Source organism: Thalassophryne amazonica, chromosome 23, assembly GCF_902500255.1.
Source record: "Thalassophryne amazonica chromosome 23, fThaAma1.1, whole genome shotgun sequence".
In the NCBI taxonomy this organism is placed as follows: Eukaryota; Metazoa; Chordata; class Actinopteri; order Batrachoidiformes; family Batrachoididae; genus Thalassophryne; species Thalassophryne amazonica.
In genome coordinates this window covers 28,879,272-28,900,547 of record NC_047125.1, presented here as the reverse complement: position 1 = coordinate 28,900,547, position 21,276 = coordinate 28,879,272, and the positions used below count along the sequence as shown (strand labels likewise).

Sequence of the window (21,276 nt, the reverse complement as noted above, 5' to 3'; positions counted from 1 at the left end):
GATACTTTTTAGTTTAAACATACATAATTGCATCTTTAATAAAATCAACATTTGTATTTACCGGATGAGACATCTTAATGGACTGTGACAGTGCGTTCACGACAGGTGTACAATTTCCCAGTTTCAGAGAATTTTTGTTGAAGATGGGAAACATCGCTGATACATGTGACATAGAGGGCATCATTGCATATGCCTACAAAGAAAAATAAATCAAATATCCAAGAAATAGCCTGAAATCAAATCCATCATTTTAGGAAACAGCATTATTAAGACGTGCTAACAATTGGCGCTGCTTACCATGCACACCTGTGGTATGACAAAGAGTTTGTCATTTGCATGTTTAAATCCAAAAGGTCTGAGCAAATTGATGATGTCGTTTTCTGTATAGCAGCCGTCGCAATACTGAGGTAGGTTTGTTATTGCCACCACCTTGAAATCAAATTTCCTTTTTCGTTTCTTAGAAGAAAAAAGAAAAGCTAATTTGTTATACAACAGATATCTGGCACATACTGTCTGTATTAAACACTGATGCAAATATGATTCAAGGGAACTTACGATTAGTGATGGCCAAACGAAATCTACAAAAGAAACAATGAAGAGCAAAAAATTAATACCAAGGGAAATAAATAAATAAAAAATAGCAATGGGGTTTAATGCAAATGTGTTTTTTGTGAAATCATATCAGTTATATGAGTTTCCGAAGGCTACAGAGGAGAGAAAAAAAAGGCAGATAAATAGTCCAATAAATCCATCTCATTTTTAGAGAAAAAAAAGTTTAATTTTGTTTTTTAAGACTGATTTTAAAATGAAATTACAGAACTTTTTGATCCCGAATAGGGATGGGTATTGATAAGATTTTATTGATATCGATCCCATTGATTCCGCTTATCGATCAGATTCTTTAGCAATTCCCTTATCAATACCTCTTGTGAATTTTCTGTGTATCAAGAGTAGGCTTTACAGGTTTTCTCTGTCAGTAACATTTTATTGAGTCTAATTGGCTACTGGATCCCTGAGCTCTGGACATAAATACAATCAAAAATATAAACGCAACACTTTTGGTTTTGCTCCCATTTTGTATGAGATGAACTCAAAGATCTAAAACTTTTTCCACATACACAATATCACCATTTCCCTCAAATATTGTTCACAAACCAGTCTAAATCTGTGATAGTGAGCACTTCTTTGCTGAGATAATCCATCCCACCTCACAGGTGTGCCATATCAAGATGCTGATTAGACACCATGATTAGTGCACAGGTGTGCCTTAGACTGTCCACAATAAAGGCCACTCTGAAAGGTGCAGTTTTGTTTTATTAGGGGGGGATACCAGTCAGTATCTGGTGTGACCACCATTTGCCTCATGCAGTGCAACACATCTCCTTCGCATAGAGTTGATCAGGTTGTCAATTGTGGCCTGTGGAATGTTGGTCCACTCCTCTTCAATGGCTGTGCGAAGTTGCTGGATATTGGCAGGAACTGGTACACGTTGTCGTATACGCCGGTCCAGAGCATCCCAAACATGCTCAATGGGTGACATGTCCGGTGAGTATGCTGGCCATGCAAGAACTGGGACATTTTCAGCTTCCAAGAATTGTGTACAGATCCTTGAAACATGGGGCCGTGCATTATCCTGCTGCAACATGAGGTGATGTTCTTGGATGTATGGCACAACAATGGGCCTCAGGATCTCATCACGGTATCTCTGTGCATTCAAAATGCCATCACTAAAATGCACCTGTGCTCTTTGACCATAACAGACGCCTGCCCATACCATAACCCCACCGCCACCATGGGCCACTCGATCCACAACATTGACATCAGAAAATCGCTCACCCACACGACGCCACACACGCTGCCTGCCATCTGCCCTGAACAATGTGAACCAGGATTCATCCGTGAAGAGAACACCTCCCCAACGTGCCAAAGGCCAGCGAATGTGAGCATTTGCCCACTCAAGTCGGTTACGACGACGAACTGGAGTCAGGTCGAGACCCCGATGAGGACGACGAGCATGCAGATGAGCTTCCCTGAGACGGTTTCTGACAGTTTGTGCAGAAATTCTTTGGTTATGCAAACCGATTGTTTCAGCAGCTGTCCGAGTGGCTGGTCTCAGACGATTTTGGAGGTGAACATGCTGGATGTGGAGGTCCTGGGCTGGTGTGGTTACACATGGTCTGCGGTTGTGAGGCTGGTTGGATGTACTGCCAAATTCTCTGAAACGCCTTTGGAGACGGCTTATGGTAGAGAAATGAACATTCAATACACGAGCAACAGCTCTGGTTGACATTCCTGCTGTCAGCATGCCAATTGCACGCTCCCTCAAATCTTGTGACATCTGTGGCATTGTGCTGTGATAAAACTGCACCTTTCAGAGTGGCCTTTTATTGTGGGCAGTCTAAGGCACACCTGTGCACTAATCATGGTGTCTAATCAGCATCTTGATATGGCACACCTGTGAGGTGGGATAGATTATCTCAGCAAAGGAGAAGTGCTCACTATCAGATTTAGACTGGTTTGTGAACAATATTCGAGGGAAATGGTGATATTGTGTATGTGGAAAAAGTTTTAGATCTTTGAGTTCATCTCATACAAAATGGGAGCAAAACCAAAAGTGTTGCATTTATATTTTTGTTGAGTATAGAAATAAACAAAATCTGCAGTTTTTAATCAAGAGCATTTCCTTTCAGATATTAATGAGACAAATGTAACTCCACAGAGTCTGAGCTCTTGCAGCTGGCTGCACAGCACGTGAGGATGTAATTATAAAAAATAAAAAAAAAGGAGGATGTCTCATTTTGGGGTGGGGAGACAGTTTTAGTCGGTTGTCGTTTGTTGTCTGTCTGGAAAGAAGTGTTAAAAAGGCGATTCACTGTGAAGTTATTAATTTTGACTGAAATCTGCACAGCAGAGAGCCGCAGCGTTTGGAGCTGTGCACTTCGTCTCACAAAATGGGAACGGAAAGGAGGACGATTCTCATTTCTTGCCTGCAACAAGACAAGAGTCTCAGTGACTTTAATCGGCACAAAAGTGACTCAATATTGACATCTTAAATGGGTTTATGAGGGGTTAATGAAGAATTTGCGGACCTGCTGCAGAGAACCTGTGAGTTGCAGCGCTGCTTTGTTGATTCAAGCAGCTGCGGCTCTGCAATCAACATAGACAAATTATCATTTTCCCGATAAACACCCTTAAAAACAACAGCCGCTTTGGGCGTAATGTGAACTGAAGGACCGATAAGGGAATCGTTAAGCAAAAAGACTATTTTTGTCGGTGGATCGAATTATTTCTTAACAAATCTTGAAAGGAACCGGTGTTCGATACCCATCCCTAATCTCAACTAGACGGTGTGGATGACGTTCAAGTTTGTATTTGTTCTTACACTTCCTACAGATTTGCCAAAGCTTTGGGAGCTTTTGAAGCAACTCCGTCTCAGTCAGCTCTCCAAACAAGCATGTGGCTCCTAGCGGCTTGGCGTGCACCACAGTAGTCTGCTTGGTTTTTGTATCTGTCGCTGGCACCTTGGCGTGCGCCACAGTAGTCTGCTTGGTTTTTGTATCTGTCGCTGGCGCCTTGGCGTGCGCCACAGTAGTCTGCTTGGTTTTTGTATCTGTCGCTGGCGCCTTGGCGTGCGCCACAGTAGTCTGCTTGGTTTTTGTATCTGTTGCTGGCGCCTTGGCGTGCGCCACAGCAGTCTCCTTGGTTTTTGTATCTGTCTTTGGCGGCTTGGTTGGCGCCACAGCAGTTTCCTTCGTTTCTGTATCCGTCTTTGGTGGCTTGTTGGGCGCCACAGCAGTTTGCTCAATTTTTGTATCCATCCTTGGCGGCTTGGTGAGCGCCACAGCAGTTTGCTCATTTTTTGTATCCTTCTTTGACATGGCTGAGTCACTGCGGACAGTTTTGGGGGTTTCACCGATGGATGAGGCTTCCACTTCCGTCTTCACTGCAATCACAAGCAAAAGCACATCACTTACACGTTGTGAAGTTTTTACTATTGTGTTTTGCTTTTGTGATCAAACTCACCTTTTTGAAGCAAGTAGGTCTTCATCTTTTCATCTGTAAGTTTCACCTCTACGGCAGCTTCGGCTGGGCTTCCTGCACACTCCTGCTGTATAGGAGAAGCTTCCATCTTGGTATCTAGACCCTGTGTGCTGCAGTCCGGCTGAGGTGTTTGTGGTGGAGCTTCAACCAACTTCTCTGGACATGTGGGGATTTTTGAGCTCGGACTACTGGTCCCAGCAGGTTCACACGTTTTAGTGCTCTGAGGCAAAACAGCAGTAGACATGGAAAGTGTTGGAGGTCCAACAACATCCAATTCAACCCCATTAGGTGGCATATGGCTCTCACTGCACATGTCTGGTGAGTTTTCAGGAGCAGGTTTTAAAGTCATTGGTTTTTCCTCTTTTCTCTCTGCAACAGTTTCAGTTTCCATGGGTTCTGGGTCCTTAATATCAAGATCAACTCTGTCAGGTCCAGCTAGTTGCTCTGGATTGACAACAGCAGCATTAACAGCATCAACAGCTTGGATGACATCTTCTACCACCAAAGAGTCTTCTGTTTCAGGATTCTCAGGCTTGGTGTTCTCTCTGCCAGGAGTACTTTCTTTAGTAATGGTTTTGGATGCCACACTTGCGGTCTTTGTTGGTGTTCCTGGCTCTGCTTTCGTCAAGTAACCTGCTGGATTTTTGGGAGTCTCCTCCATTAACTTTTCTGCTTTAGGAGCTCCTGTCTCATGTCCTACACATTCATTTTGCTTAGCAACTGATGTGCTTCCTACTTCAGCCAAGATGTCTGTTGTATCTTTGACTGCCTTTTCAGTTTCAGGAGCTCCTGCTTCATGTCCTGCAGGTTCAGTTTGCTTAAAGATCGATGTGCTTCCTACTTCAGCCAACTTGCTTGTTGGATCTTTGATCGTCTTTTCTGCTTCAGGAGCTCCTCCTGCATCTTCGTTTTGCTTAGCAACTGATGTGCTTCCTACTTCAGCCAAGATGTCTGTTGTATCTTTGACTGCCTTTTCAGTTTCAGGAGCTCCTGCTTCATGTCCTGCAGGTTCAGTTTGCTTAAAGATCGATGTGCTTCCTACTTCAGCCAACTTGCTTGTTGGATCTTTGATCGTCTTTTCTGCTTCGGGAGCTCCTCCTGCATGTTCGTTTTGCTTAGAGACTGATGTGCTTCCTGCTTCAGCCAAGTTTCTTGCTGGATCTTTGGCTCTTTGGATATTTTCTGCTTCAGGAGCTCCTGCAGGTTCCTGTTGCTTAGAGACCGATGTGCTTCCTGCTTCAGCCAACTTGCTTGTTGGATCTTTGATCGTCTTTTCTGCTTCAGGAGCTCCTCCTGCATGTTCGTTTTGCTTAGAGACTGATGTGCTTCCTGCTTCAGCCAAGTTTCTTGCTGGATCTTTGGCTCTTTGGATATTTTCTGCTTCAGGAGCTCCTGCAGGTTCCTGTTGCTTAGAGACCGATGTGCTTCCTGCTTCAGCCAAGTTTCTTGCTGGATCTTTGGCTCTTTGGATATTTTCTGCTTCAGGAGCTCCTGCAGGTTCCTGTTGCTTAGAGACCGATGTGCTTCCTGCTTCAGCCAAGTTTCTTGCTGGATCTTTGGCTCTTTGGATATTTTCTGCTCCAGGAGCTCCTGCGGGTTCCTTTTGCTTAGAGACCGATGTGCTTCCTGCTTCAGCCAAGTTTCTTGTTGGATCATTGGCTGTCTTTTCTGCTTCAGAAGCTCCTGCAGGTTCATTTCGCTTAGAGACTGACATGCTTCCTGTTTTAGCCGTCACCTCTGGGTCTTTATCATCTTTCTGCATCACAGAGGCATTCGTCAGACTCTGGAGCTTTTTTTGGTCAGAGTCAACATTAGTTTGCATTTTTGGTACGGTGGGTGTGGACACAGCAGGTTTTGCAGTTGTTCCCTTCAAATTCACCTTTTTCACAGTTGGCCTTGCCACCAACTTGCCAGCTGATGGTTTGACAATGCGTTGGAAGGAGGACATTTTTCTTTTGGTAACCACAACTTTTGCTTTAGTGGCAGATGCACGATCTTTCAGTGCGGTTTTCCCAGTGGTTTTCAGACTGGTACTGGGTTTGGCTGGGAAGGTTTTCTTGGTTACAGATTTTACAGGCCCTGGAGCAGCCTTTTTATTAGCGCTGGTTGTGGTTTTAGAGGTCTGAGGTTTTGGATGGGGGTTGGAAACAGGTCTGTGAAATGCAGAGTTGTAAGAGTCAGCCAGGTACAAAAAAACAAAACAAAAACAACAACAAAAAAGACAAATGAAGCTTTATGATCATGGACTTGAATTTAACACCATGGAGTTATTAACTTTGGGTAAAAACGGACAATTAATGACCAATTTTAACAACTTTCTCCAAAATGTTCAACACCAGAACAATGGCCCTTTGAAGGGTAATTCAAATGTTTAAAAAAGCCTATTTACATACAAGCACAAGAGGTTCAGGGCTGTAACTCCAATAACTATCAGCTGAGTTTCTGGGATGACATTTTTTAATGTATTACTTCACTTTTACAATAATTAATGAGAAATAACTGAATCTAGTTTAATGAACAGACTTAAGTACCTGGTCATGCTCTTTCCCTGTAGACATCCATCATGTCAATCAGCAGGAAAAACAAGAAAACTATTATCAGTTTTCAGACAATTACAACCTTGTTATCAGTGTGTGTGTTTGTTAATTCACCAGCATGCCTTCCTTGCAGTTCTCCCAGCTACCAGGTTGTTTATCGTGGGTGAGATGAGTCACCTGCTTAGCTGAAGACAAGAAAACCATTTCATTTCATTGTCCACAATGCAATTAATTTAACAATGACTGATGACAAATCAATGTGCCACACTTTCCAAGTGACCTGGAAGACAAAAGAAAAATAGGGGTCAAGAGACCCTAAAGTCCTTCGGACAAAGAAGGAGTAATCTGAACAAATTTGGGTAAAGTGGACTGAAAGATTCAAGGTCAACGAAAATTTTTAAGTAGCTTTTAGCTGGAGGAATATTTATGCAGGTTTGTGGACAAAGGTTACAGAGCAGTTTATCCAACAATAAATTATAAAGTGTGCAAAATATGATTGGGGGGGGGGGGGGGGGGGGGGGGTAGAAAATTCAAGAACAATGACCTTTTCTTGCCTTCCTCTTTGTATTTCTGGTCAACTACTTCCAAAACACTCTTTACTCAAAATAAGATGAAAAGAAATTCAACTTTTTCTGCAGTAACACAAACTGTGTGAAATATGTCATTTTTTGCACTTCTTAGAGGTACCACAATGATTCAATCAGAAACTCCCACTTAACTGTTTTTCAGGATGATGTATCACATGCAAGTCTAAACTTTTTGTCTGTGCCAATTCTGTTGTATTGATATCATTCTGTTTGAAGAGCAATGAAGTATATACTGCTAATCCTGCATTTTAATTCTTTGTTTCCAATGCAAGATAAATAAATCTGATGTCAGAGGTCATTCTGGAGTTCAGAAACTGACTGTCTCTGTTACCTGATCTAGCACTGGGTGCTTTGTTAGTCTTGGCACTGGATTTGGAGGGATGGGCTCTGGCTCCCTTGTGGTCCTTGATTGGAGTAAGGAGGTAAAGAAAATGAATCAATCAATCTTTGTCCATGTCAAATCACACAAAAATTTAAAACATACATAAACTGCAGAGCATGGTTACGTCCCACACGTTAAGTTAAACCACACCCCGTCTGTGGGGTGTGGTTGATTATTTACACCGACAGTTCTGCTTGCAGACCTAACGATGACAAACATCTAGCTGGTGATGCAGTGGTAAATGGTGGGAAGTGAACATTACCTGCAGGTACATCAGCACAAGCACCAGAGTTGCATCAACACCGGGATTTATTAACAATTACAATAGTCTTTTTTTTTTTTTTTTTTTTTTAAGTACCCCATGACCCACCAAACACACACTTGCATAACAAAAACAACATTACACACACACCTTTTTCCTGTAACTTATGAGTAATAATTAGAAGGAAAAAAAATCCATAAAAATATTTATTATTGACAAAAGTGAAAGCAATTTCAGTCATTTTACAAAAGGAGCAAAATGAATGAAACGAAGTGAAAAAAGAAGAGTCCACAATCGGTGTAAACATTTTAAAAGTATTAACATATTAAATAAGTATAATTTTTTTGTAACCGTGGGACCACTTTTCACCTTGAAAATGAACATATATATATCCCCCCCCCCCCGTCCTGCCATAGGCAAGAAAATCATGCAGCATTTAATTACTCTAGTTTTTAGGATTATTTCATTACGGAGTGATTACCAGGAAAACACAAGTAGGTTTGTTTGTTTTAACGTTATGTTTGAGTACTTCATATTTATATTTCTGTTGAGTCACAAATTAAGAGATTTTTTCAAATGAAATTCTGGGATATCAGGTTTTTTTTGTGCACTGTAACATTAAGACACCTGACTGAGTGAAGCAGTTATACCTAGGGCAGTCACAATTATTACAATATTCGCCAATCACAATTATTTTTCATATTCGCAATTACCGTGAATTATTTATTTTATCCACAAAGCATCAAACAACTCAGAATCTGACGTCATTGTGCTGCAGCAGCAGTGTCGCTGCCTCACTCACTCCGTTTCCCTCTCGTCTTAAGGCAGGATAATAACATGGAGGGTGAGGAGGTTCTGGTTCTGGATCAAAAGCCACGTACCACGGTAGCGCTGTGGATCCATGTCGGTTTTAAGTAGGGCTACTGTGACTAGTCGCAACTACGTCGACTACTGAAACCGTCGACAACTAATTTAGTAGTCGATGAGTTCTTTATTTTATTTAAGTCTTTGTTTTTCTCTCAATTCATAGTTTTAGGCAGCGATCCGTCCTGCCGTTTGGATAAACTTCTTCAAAGCTGTCCAAAATGCGGAGTTTACCGAAGGAGCTGTGTGTGTGCGGAGTCAACAGGCTGTAGACTGAGAGGGAGGGGTGGGAGATTCCTGAATGGAGGCACGAGATGTTATACAAGGTCTGTGAGAAAAGTATCCGACCTTTTTATTTTATGCAAAAACTATATGATTTGATTCATATGTTTTTACGTCAGCCAAGCTTGAACCTTCGTGCGCATGCGTGAGTTTTTCCACGCCTGTCGGTTGCGTCATTCGCCTGTGGGCAGGCTTTGAGTGAGCACTGGTCCACCCCGCTCGTCGTTTTTTCATTGCGAGGAAATGGCGGAATGATTTGGGCTTTGTTCCATCAGAATTTTTTCAGAAACTATTAGAGACAGGCAGCTGGAAACCATTTGGAAAATTCACATGGCTTTCGGTGAAAATTTTATGGGCTTCACAGAGATTAAGGAGTGTTACTACTGCTTTAAGTACGGCCCACAATGGTGCACGGTGCGCCACGCTCCGAGCCGCGATTGACAGGCAGAAACCACCACATAATTTCTAAACGTATGGCTGTGTCGATCCGGAACCGCCGCGTGCAATTTCTCTGGTTATCACAAGAGCTGGACATCAGCCATTTTCCGGCAGATTTCACTTTTAACAAGAGATTTTGTCATGGAAAGCCGCGCGGAGGCTTCGCGCGTCACGACGGAGCCGCTGATGGAGCGAGACAAAGAACACCTCCGTTTCGGAGTGTTAGAGGACAAGTTGGGACATGCCTATCTCGGCTTTCAGTGGCTTACCAGTCGAGTGAGTATAAGAGAAATTGTGGAGAGCTGGGCATGTCCCAACTTGTCCTCTGACACTCCGAAACGGAGGTGTTCTTTGTCTCGCTCCATAGGCGGCTCCGTCGTGACGCGCGAAGCCTCCGCGCAGCTTTCCATGACAAAATCTCTTGTTAAAAGTGAAATCTGCAGGAAAATGGCTGATGTCCAGCTCTTGTAATAACCAGAGAAATTGCACACGACGGTCCCGGATCGACACAGCTATCCATTTAGAAATGAAATGGTGGTTTCAGCCTGTCGATCGCGGCTCGGAGCGTGGCGCACCGTGCGCCATTGTGGGCCGTCCTTAAAGCGGTAGTAACACTCAATCTCTGTGAAGCCCAGAAAATTTTCACCGAAAGCCATGTGAATTTTCTGAATGGTTTCCAGCTGCCTGTCTCTAACAGTTTCTGAAAAAATTCTTATGGAACAAAGCCCAAATCATTCCGCCATTTCCTCGCAATGAAAAAACGACGAGAGGGGTGGACCAATGCTCACTCAAAGCCTGCCCACAGGCGAATGAGGCAACCGACAGGCGTGAAAAAAAACTCACGCATGCGCACGAAGGTTCAAGCTTGGCTGACGTAAAAACATATGAATCAAATCCATATAGTTTTTGCATAAAATAAAGAGGTCGGACACTTTTCTCACAGACCTCATATTCTGCTGAGAACCATCAGTGCACGTGAGACAGCGAGTGCGGAGCAGAGAGAGGATTTTAACCCGAGTTAACATTTAAAAAAACAAAAAAAAACAAATAAAAACAAAACCAAACCACAGAGCTGCCTTTTTACTTTTCTCTAAACTTTCTCTATTGGTGCACTTCTGATGGCACCGTCCTGTTCACACCATGTGTGTGTCGTATACTGAATTTATGAGATCAAATAAACGGTCAAATATCCTTAAAAACATCCTTAAAAAATGAGAATATATGAATGAAAAATTATGCATACATGGGTTAAAAAAACCCAGACGTGAAGAAGCTGTGTGGTGATGTCCAGAGACATAGATCACAAAAAGCAGGTGAGAACTCTGAATTTTAACAGCTGTTATTTTCCAAAGGTATGTATTTGTTCAATCTTGAGCTTAATGTAGTGTTTAAGCACAAAAAGTGACTGATGAGGAGAAACAATTTCAGAAATGCAACAGAAACAACCACAAATTAGAAAAAGTTGGGACTATATGTAAAATGAAGCTAAAAATAAAAATGTTGCACTATTCCCAGTTTCTCCATTCACAGAAGCCAAACGTTTTTCCACAGTTATGTAATTATACTATGATAGTAGAATATAAAGGAAAAAAAAAAAAAAAAAAAGACAATATATTCGTCAATCGCAATATTTGTCTGACAATTAATCGTCTCCAGAAATTCCTAATCTTGCCAGCCCAAGTTATACCGTTTCACTGCCGACTCCGACTCCAAGTCCTTTCACACGGATGGTCTTCATGCTCTTCAGCTTCATAGCATCTTCCTCTCTCTGGAAACATACGACCGCCTGCAGATGCAAACAAGGTTTAGCGTCAACTTCCCAACCTCAAATATTTTTTTTTACACTCACCACTGCATGTGTACGATCCATTTGTGAAAATCGGCCTAAATCTAAAGACTTGTTGATTTCACACAGTTCTCCTTAAATCAACTGGTCCAGTGACAGAACATTAGTAATTAGTAATAGTCCATGGGCCAAGCAGGTTTTTGGTACCACTTAAGGGGGAAAAAAAAAAGACACTTAGAATCCAGCCTCAGTGTATCATGGCCTACACAAAAATGTATGATAGCCATCCCAGGGTGGTAGCTGTAGTCAAGTCAATGAAGAATTACACAGAAGTCAAACTTTAAAAACGCTCTAATCATGTTGAAAACTATATCACATTACTTGTCTGATCATAACAATTCCAAAAAGGTATAGTTTGGACTATCTATGATGGAATGTTCTGGAGTTATGGGGTCAAAACAGCAAAAATGGTGAAAAAGGTCACTTTCAGTTTGTACAGGGGTCAAAAATTTAAGTTGCTCCAATTTCAGTAAATAAGTATGCAAATTATTGTTTGATTAATAGGGTTTCAATAAGAAATAGTTTGCACCATCTGTCATGCTTATTATATGTCTCACATCATAGAATTCAATGGATGTTGACCTTGTTTGACCTTTACTTTGGAGACAAAGCATTCAACACAGTCAAACCTATTCCATTCATCAATCCTTTTATTTCAACTAATAATTTGCATCATTTTTTGCTGAAATTGGAACAACTTTAACTTTTGACCCCTGTACAAGTGTCATTTTTTTCCCCTTAAGTGGTACTGATTAGGTGAAAATTCATGACTGGCCCATGGACTATATAGAATATATTAGATTTCAGCTATGACTACTGTTGTAAACAAATACAAACCTCTTTACTTGAACGGAACAGCACAACAGACTTGGTTTTTCCATAATGTGACATAGCTGCGACCACTTCGCTATATGAAAGAGCAGATGAAACCCCATGTAGCTTCACCATGGTTGGAGGCGAGGATTTACCAGCCTGACAATAAAAAGCAAGGGCACACGTTGAGTAATGATTTTTTTCTTTTTATTTGTACAATGAAGACAAATCAAACGTCAGAAAGAAGTTTTGATTGAGGAATTAAAATGAGGCAAAAGCTCCCTCGGCTTAGACGAGAAAGTATCATCTTCAGGAAATCAGGATCTTCAGAACCTGGAATAGAAGTGCACCTACCTTGAAGGAGGAAATCGCTGCACTCTTCCTCATGTTTGGCTTTGCTTTTGATGTCAAGACAGTTGAGGGTTTTTTCTTTGCCGTGGAAGCAGACGAAGACAACGTAGAAGCAGAGGATCTCTTTCCTCCTGCCTCTGCTTTGGAAGAGGACGATGAAGACTTCAACTTGGCAAGCTCTGCAAGTAAAGCTGGAGCCAGAGTTTTGACCACAGCCTCCAGTTTGGACGGGTCGGAAAGCGACTGGACACCTGGAGAAATAAAGATGAGAAGACTAGACAAATGCTCCTGGAGGTCACCTGCCCCGTATGTTTTCCAAATCTCCCAGCACCACCCACTGCTAATTACTTCAGTCAAGTGTCTTCAGCCACTTGCAACTAACTGTGCACCTTCAATACGCACAAACTCGGCCACATAACTGAGCATGTTCTCACTTAGCAACTCAAAAATATATGAAATTATCTTTTTTCAGACATTTAATTCTTGTTACATCCAAAGATTAATAATTATGATGTGCTCTGCCACTGGAACACACAGAGAACTGAATGTGTGTGTTTCTGGATTCAGTTCACTTTGTACACTTGAGTGTTACATATGGGAAGTATCACGGTACAGTCATACAGCCGTATTACAGCACACTGGTAACCTTCACACAGACACAAAACAGATTCAGTTTGGTGAACATCACCTTGTCACCGTTATTCAATACTTTTTACTGAAAAACAAATTTACTTCAAGATTTCTCAAACCTGTTGTTTCCAGCAGTTTCTTAGCCAGTCGTTGAGCACTGCTCGATGAGCTCTCTGGCAAGGCCCGCCTCTCGTGGCTGCTCCTGGGTGGAGAGTATCTCTCATAGCTTCCCTCTCGTGGAGATCGTCTGTCTCTACTCCTGTTTGGTGACATTAGCCCCTCGCGGCTCCTCCTTGGCGAACAGTATCTGTCCTCGCTTCTCCCTCGCGGTGATCGGCGGTCGCTGCTCCTCCTGTGTGGTGATTGCCACTTGTGGCCCCTTGCTGGCGAAGAATCTCTTTCATAGCTTCTCCCTCGTGGAGCTTGTCTGTCATTGCTCCTCCTTGGTGGAGATCGCCTCTCATAGCTCCTTGAAGGGACACCACTGCTGTATAAAAAAAAAAAAAAAAAAAAAAATGAATACCAAAACCTGATAAAAATAAATAAAAAACAGAACAATTCAGTGAAGTATTAAGGTCCAACTTCCTCAAATGACTTAAGTTTCAAAGTAAATCCAAATGATCATCAACTGTAGCTTTTAGCTTTGACATTTTCTCATAAACTATATCAAACTTGGGGAACCGAAACGTTCCCTGCACCCAATACTACGGGATCAAATGTTTCCAAATATATACAGAATTTGATATAGCATCCCCTATAACTATGTAGTACAAAAACAAGACTGAAAGATGGAGGACCCCTCCGATACGTGACGCAGAACTGTTCATGTGTATAATACACCGTCATTACATTTCATTTACTATCAATAAATACAAATGACAGGGTCTGACTGTAGATTTTATAATAATGAGGTACACCCCAAATTGGCCAACAATGCTCCACCAACCTTTGCAAGGACGTGGAGCTGTGTGGTGACTGTGTTTGGCTGCTGAATTTCTCTCTTCTGCCTGAGCCATCGTGGTAGTAGTGAGAGACAGGAGAACGTGAACGTCTTCCATATTGGATTCTCTGCTGCGACTGCTTGCCAGTTTTTTGAGGGACTGATCGTGAGGGTTGAGCATCCCTGCCTGCAGAACTGGTGACAGCAATTGAAGAGAACACACACACACACACACACAAAAAAAACATTAACAAGGATAACAGCAGAGATAAAGGGATGCAAAAAAAAAAAAAAAATCCACATTACCGTGAGACGTTGTTAACCTCACCATTCCATTTTGGGTATCTAAGATAACAGAAGTACAATTAAAAACGTCATTTTCAGCTAAGATATAATGCATTTTTCAGGACACTATTCTCAGTAAGCACTTTCCAAAACCCTTTTTGAAATAGCTTTAATAACAAGCTACTATTAAGATAAACATTTTTGACAGATTACGGTGAATAAATAAATAAATTAAAAAACTGACTGTAGCCGAAGTAATTTGCAGCTCTCAAAGTGAACATTGGATTTCTGATGCAAGAGCCAATCCTGTAAGTCAAAAAGACAAAGTATTTAAGTGCCTGTATTACAAACACCGCCGCTGTCAGCTTTAAAATCACTACCATATCTGTCACACACATATTACAGCTTTTATTCAACATTTTCAGCAATGACAGGAGAGAGAGAGAGAGAGAAAAAAAAAGTCTCTTTTAGCATCCAGGCTCATCCTTTGTTACCAGGCTGTTCCAAGTCCAAGTGCGCAAACCAGTCTCCATTCAGCCATTTGAAATCCTCAAGAAGCACCCGGAGCCAAAGTGGGGAGCCGTGAAAACAGCCAAAACACTTGTGAAGTGTACATACAAGGTTACATTTTCAACCAGCTTTGAAAGCCAGAGACAAGAAAAATATAAATGAGCACATAAATAAAAAATTGCACAAACTTTAAAAAGCAAAACAAGCATAAACATTAAAACTAAAAGGTGAGGACTAATCTGCACACATATCATGCTGGAAAATGCAATAAGAATGCAGGTTTTGAATAATTTCTCTGACTCTTTGGATTAAATATAAGACATGAATTAAACTCACACTGCCACCCAATGCAATCGATTATTTTTAGGACCCTCCAAACAGGGTGAATTTGGCGATATGGTAAATACAGCGAGATGACAAGTTTGAGAAATTGCTCAGATCCTGTTTTAAGACAGACACGCGAGCAGATCAAGAAGGCCACAGGATTGTGTCGCAAAGCATATTACAATAAATGTTTGAGTCCCGTAGTATTCCAGGAATGCCATAAAAAAAAAAAAAAATAAATAAAAAAATAAAAAAAATCACCGTGACCAAGATGATACGGGTTCAAGTTATTAAATTGTGAAGTAAATCAAAGTAATGCTTTCTTGGACGTTACATTCTTCAGAAAAGACAAGGCAGGTCAGCAATAGTCTCTGTATTTATCACATACTCTGAATGCACCATTTTCACAAAGGCACAAAATGTGAAATAACTGAAGCTGCCAAGATTGTTCACTTATTTGATAGTCACCACCAGAGGGACAATGATGATCCAAAAAAACTGGAGCCCAGGGCAAAGGGAATTCTTTGATTCTTGAGTCAAAAAAAAACAAAAAAAAAACAACAACTTGGAAGGCAATTATGGCAGAGGTCATCTTGCAGCATTAATATCAATGCACCAAAAAAAACAAACTTCAACCTTTGAAGCAGGCAGGAACATTTGAAGGTGAGGTTGGGATGAAGATGCAATGTCTTTGTAGCGTTGGAAAAATGCTGTCAATTCTAGTTCCAAATGAAGGGCAATAAAGAAATGTCCCAAAAAGTTGCAGAGAGGAGAAATAGTGGTAGCAGGTGTTAATACGTTTATCCTCCATGGGCAGTTTTCCAGCTGGCGTTCATTTTACCACATACACTAAGTATATAACATGTTTGCTACAATTACATTAACAGCAGTGGTTTAAATTGTTTGGAAATTAAAATTCCCATTAAGACACAAATACATTTTGTTTCATGACCAATTGGATAATGGAAAAGTACCCCAAAACAAGAGAAAAAAGAAAAATCAACTCTTTAAATATACAAGACTGTTTTCTAAGCTACTGGCTCCATTTTTGAACCTTGCTTTTCTGTTTACAAATCCCTAACTGCATATATCTGAGCACACTGGTCAATGTCAAAGCTAAAATAATTACCAAACGTTAATATTTCAAATGAACATACAGAGCTGGGCATGTTGACTTGAGATAACAGTTACAATTCATTTAAACTTGATGAACAGCACAAACAGGCTTTTTCCCCCTTTTTCTTGGACGTCAGACCACAGCCTGGCAAACTGACAACTTTCAGCTGAAGGCATTAAAATATGATTAAAAAAATAAAATAAATTACAACATTTAAAACGGCAACAAAAAGACAAATTTGTTCAAAGATCCACAAATTCCTATCAGGAGAACAAAGTGTGGCGTTCCACTCACCTTCTTATCAAAACATTCTTTGTTACACAGAACACAGGTGTGTGGAAAGATTCTGGGCATGGATGCCGTGTAGTCATTCATCATGCTCAGCGATGGCAGCCCCTTGGACATTGGAACGCATCTGTTCGAAGGTTGTTCCATCATGTGAACATTATGCAGGTCCACGGTTGGTAGCTGTGGCTCTTGAGGGTGAAGTAAACTGGAAGCAGGAGCAACAGGTTTCACAGAAGGCTGGCACATAAGCTCCATAAGCGGCAAAGGCTTCTTTTTCAGCTGCGTTGGTGGCGGTGGCGGCAGCGGCGTCTTTTGCTGTTGTATCTGCTGGGTCTTCAGATGCTTTACACAAGCTGCTGACCCCTGGGGAGTTTTAGTCAGTTCTTGTGTGCCTCTGTCATCATTACTGCCAATTACCACAAGTCCAGGTCGGCTGGGATGGACACCTCGCACCAGTGCACTGGGAGGTGGCTGGGCTTTTATGTTTTTTTGGGGACCGGCATCCAGTTGTTTTAAAGGGGGTTTGATAGTTCCAGGAACTCGGCTGTCTGTGTCTTTCTTTGGTTGAGTAACTGAGGTGTGGTGTTCTACAGATGTATGCTTAGTTTGGGTGTGTGAGAATTTGTTTGGGATATGACTTGGGAGAGTCACAGAGCTATGGTGAGGAAGAGACTTCATCTGGTCTGAGGAAAAACCCAAGTCACTAGGTTTGACAATTCCAGTTTTATTCAAGAGTGTCTCTATGGCACTACTGCTGCCATCTGAAGTGTCTAGTCTTACACCACTACTGGGTCTACTCCCACTTCCCACAGTTTCTTCAACAAGGCCTCCAGTGTATTTGCCAGTGTGACCGTATTCAATCACTTTACTTGGCTGGCAAATAGTTGATGGAAATGCCTCTGACCTCTTCGAAATGTCCTGTTCACTCCTGCCAGCTCCAGATGTAACCGCACACGTATCGCCCTTAGACTTGTAGATACGGATTTGATGCAAAATATATGGCAGGTTGGCAGGGGTAAGCTGGTCTTCGGGGTAGGAGATGAGTTGTTCTAAATCTTCTTTTTCAAGTCCAAAGTGCAAAAGGATATCTGCAGCCGTTTCAGATGTGTACCTGGGCTTTACGGGTTCAGGGTGAGTCAATGGCTTGGCTGAACCTGAATAGTCACAGCCTCCCGACCGTGAAAAAGACATGTCATCTCGTTCCCTTTCACTGGAGAACTTAAACCCTACATCACTACTGCTTGCAAAGCTACCTGCAGGTGAATATGGTTTTGCCAAATTGTCAATATTCCTCTTGACGTCTGACAGCCAGCCCAAGGAGCTACTGGTACTTGCCACATCTGGGTGTCTTACATGTCCAGCAGACGCTGAAGACATTACATGGGAGGTCATGCCTGAGAGCATCCCATCCTGCTGAGCAATACTCGAGTGAGCATCCTGGTTCCTGGTATGGTGACTCATTTCTTCTCTGGCTCTGGAAATATGCATATCAACATTTCTCTGTATGTCGTCGTCATGTGTGGCCCCACTCTTCTCAGGTCTGTAGGTCTCTGGTCTGTAGGTCTCTGGTCTGTAGGTCTGAGGCAACGCTGATGGAATCATTTGTCCAGTGTTGGCAGATGTTCCAGAAGAACCTCCAGAGGAGCAGAGGATAGATCCAGGTCCCAGATGAGAACAGGTTTGCTGAGGGTCCCGCTCTACTGGTATGCTGGACAATCCATACTGGCCCTGGTTGGCTCTGTGGTTCCCACTGGCATAAGGGTTATACATGGGTTGGGACATTGTGTTAGCAATCTTCAGAAGGTTAAGCAGGTTGATGGCTGAAGCGGTTGGCGAGGGGGCTGCTGTGGGTACGTAGGGAGAAGTAGCAGTTCGTCTGCTAACAGCAGTGGTGTTGTAGACTTGCGATAGTGCTAGCTGCGCTTTCAACTGAGCCAGCCACAAGGCAGCAGCTTGCTGGCCAATCAGAATGGAGCTCCCAGGGAGCCCTCCAATTAGAGGACTCGGCAGGGGCGCTGGGGTAGATACACAACGTTCCAATCGTAACGCAAAGCTGAAAAAGTTAAAACAAAAGATGTCGTTATTGAATGGCATTGGAACTCAACATCTCGCCCGAAGAAAATCAATTATGTGGAATGTCTTCAATTACTCACTGGTCATTGGTGTCAAATACTTTTTCATTCAACTTATATTTCACTTTATGGTATGAAATATAAATATAGAACAAAGACAGGGAAAAACACAAACACCGCATACAAGCAGAAAATCAAGAAACAGAACAGATTTACAAACTCATTTATTCCCCATTTCATGCTCAACAAGGTGAAATTTACAGTTGTTTTGAAGACTCGTTTGTAAAACTGTGTTGACTATCTGCAGAAATGCAAATGTACATCATTTCTGCCCGAATTATAAAGCCGCATATACGCATAGTTCTCCATCTCAGTGTTCACAGTACATAAGCGCAGACCAGCTGTCGGAATTCAGGTGCTCATCACGAATGTTGAACAGCTCTTAGTCTGTTCAATGCTTCCGTGCACGGTCACAAGATTGCAGCAACCTGGGCGCCTCTGTCAATGAAGGTTTACTGATCTCGACTTAGGAAAAAAAGTCTGTGATCTTGGTAGAATCACTGGATGACCCGAGTGCAGCACTTGAAATGCTGAGTAAGGAGTCAGGAAGTCTGAGTTTACAACTGTCCTGGATCAAGATTAATATTCAGGCTTTTGAAGACTTCCTGCACTCAGCTATCAGAAGTATATCAATTAACGCTTGTGCACTGCCTGGTAGCGGCTCAGATTGAGTCAGCTCACCTTTTTTGATTTTCCATTTTTCAAACCTGTTACCATTACCTGGTATCACCGCTAGGGAGTGTACAAGCGAGTGTAATGGAGAGCAGCAAGTGGTGCTGTGCAGAAGAAAAGTAATTCTCACTCTCCCAATACCGAGAGGCTCTTGCAACATAAGCCCGTGGGAGTTAGCGCGCCTGCATCCCATCCACCGTTCCAGCCCAGTGTGGGATGAAGCAACGCAAGTTACACGAGCTGAGGTGATACCAAAAGCTGACGTGAAAGCACTGTTGGCTAGTCAGAGAGAATAGTCACTACTGTTGCACCACCATGCAAGATGGGTAAATGGACTACTTTTATATAGCGCTTTTCTATCTGACACATTAATCAATCAATCAATCAATTTTTTTTATATAGCGCCAAATCACAACAAACAGTTGCCCCAAGGCGCTTTATATTGTAAGGCAAGGCCATACAATAATTATGTAAAACCCCAACGGTCAAAACGACCCCCTGTGAGCAAGCACTTGGCTACAGTGGGAAGGAAAAACTCCCTTTTAACAGGAAGAAACCTCCAGCAGAACCAGGCTCAGGGAGGGGCAGTCTTCTGCTGGGACTGGTTGGGGCTGAGGGAGAGAACCAGGAAAAAGACATGCTGTGGAGGGGAGCAGAGATCGATCACTAATGATTAAATGCAGAGTGGTGCATACAGAGCAAAAAGAGAAAGAAACAGTGCATCATGGGAACCCCCCAGCAGTCTACGTCTATAGCAGCATAACTAAGGGATGGTTCAGGGTCACCTGATCCAGCCCTAACTATAAGCTTTAGCAAAAAGGAAAGTTTTAAGCCTAATCTTAAAAGTAGAGAGGGTGTCTGTCTCCCTGATCTGAATTGGGAGCTGGTTCCACAGGAGAGGAGCCTGAAAGCTGAAGGCTCTGCCTCCCATTCTACTCTTACAAACCCTAGGAACTACAAGTAAGCCTGCAGTCTGAGAGCGAAGCGCTCTATTGGGGTGATATGGTACTACGAGGTCCCTAAGATAAGATGGGACCTGATTATTCAAAACCTTATAAGTAAGAAGAAGAATTTTAAATTCTATTCTAGAATTAACAGGAAGCCAATGAAGAGAGGCCAATATGGGTGAGATATGCTCTCTCCTTCTAGTCCCCGTCAGTACTCTAGCTGCAGCATTTTGAATTAACTGAAGCCTTTTTAGGGAACTTTTAGGACAACCTGATAATAATGAATTACAATAGTCCAGCCTAGAGGAAATAAATGCATGAATTAGTTTTTCAGCATCACTCTGAGACAAGACCTTTCTGATTTTAGAGATATTGCGTAAATGCAAAAAAGCAGTCCTACATATTTGTTTAATATGCGCTTTGAATGACATATCCTGATCAAAAATGACTCCAAGATTTCTCACAGTATTACTAGAGGTCAGGGTAATGCCATCCAGAGTAAGGATCTGGTTAGACACCATGTTTCTAAGATTTGTGGGGCCAAGTACAATAACTTCAGTTTTATCCGAGTTTAAAAGCAGGAAATTAGAGGTCATCCATGTCTTTATGTCTGTAAGACAATCCTGCAGTTTAGCTAATTGGTGTGTGTCCTCTGGCTTCATGGATAGATAAAGCTGGGTATCATCTGCGTAACAATGAAAATTTAAGCAATACCGTCTAATAATACTGCCTAAGGGAAGCATATATAAAGTGAATAAAATTGGTCCTAGCACAGAACCTTGTGGAACTCCATAATTAACTTTAGTCTGTGAAGAAGATTCCCCATTTACATGAACAAATTGTAATCTATTAGACAAATATGATTCAAACCACCGCAGCGCAGTGCCTTTAATACCTATGGCATGCTCTAATCTCTAATAAAATTTTATGGTCAACAGTATCAAAAGCAGCACTGAGGTCTAACAGAACAAGCACAGAGATGAGTCCACTGTCCGAGGCCATAAGAAGATCATTTGTAACCTTCACTA

General features: G+C 42.0%; 1 protein-coding gene across 2 annotated transcripts in view; it reads right to left on the bottom strand.

Annotated features, from left to right (window-relative positions):
• LOC117505247 (serine/arginine repetitive matrix protein 2-like) overlaps positions 1-19,599 on the bottom strand; it is a 29,335-nt gene extending 9,736 nt beyond the window's left edge. Inside the window, exons 1-17 of one of the 2 annotated variants that reach the window (XM_034164846.1) lie at positions 16,504-19,594; positions 14,503-14,564; positions 14,280-14,318; positions 13,980-14,168; positions 13,153-13,520; positions 12,407-12,654; positions 12,077-12,211; positions 11,081-11,179; positions 7,497-7,569; positions 6,693-6,763; positions 6,573-6,589; positions 5,921-6,194; positions 4,024-5,797; positions 3,383-3,943; positions 556-578; positions 298-456; positions 62-193 (exon numbers count right to left, since the gene is read on the bottom strand). In XM_034164846.1, the coding sequence (XP_034020737.1) occupies positions 62-193; positions 298-456; positions 556-578; positions 3,383-3,943; positions 4,024-5,797; positions 5,921-6,194; positions 6,573-6,589; positions 6,693-6,763; positions 7,497-7,569; positions 11,081-11,179; positions 12,077-12,211; positions 12,407-12,654; positions 13,153-13,520; positions 13,980-14,168; positions 14,280-14,318; positions 14,503-14,564; positions 16,504-18,591 (6,312 nt within the window). In that variant the 5' untranslated portion in view covers positions 18,592-19,594. Of the gene's footprint in view, positions 1-61; positions 194-297; positions 457-555; positions 579-3,382; positions 3,944-4,023; positions 6,195-6,572; positions 6,590-6,692; positions 6,764-7,496; positions 7,570-11,080; positions 11,180-12,076; positions 12,212-12,406; positions 12,655-13,152; positions 13,521-13,979; positions 14,169-14,279; positions 14,319-14,502; positions 14,565-16,503 lie in introns of both variants that reach the window. The other variant, XM_034164847.1, reaches the window with a different exon arrangement.
• Between the last annotated feature and the right edge of the window lie 1,677 nt (positions 19,600-21,276).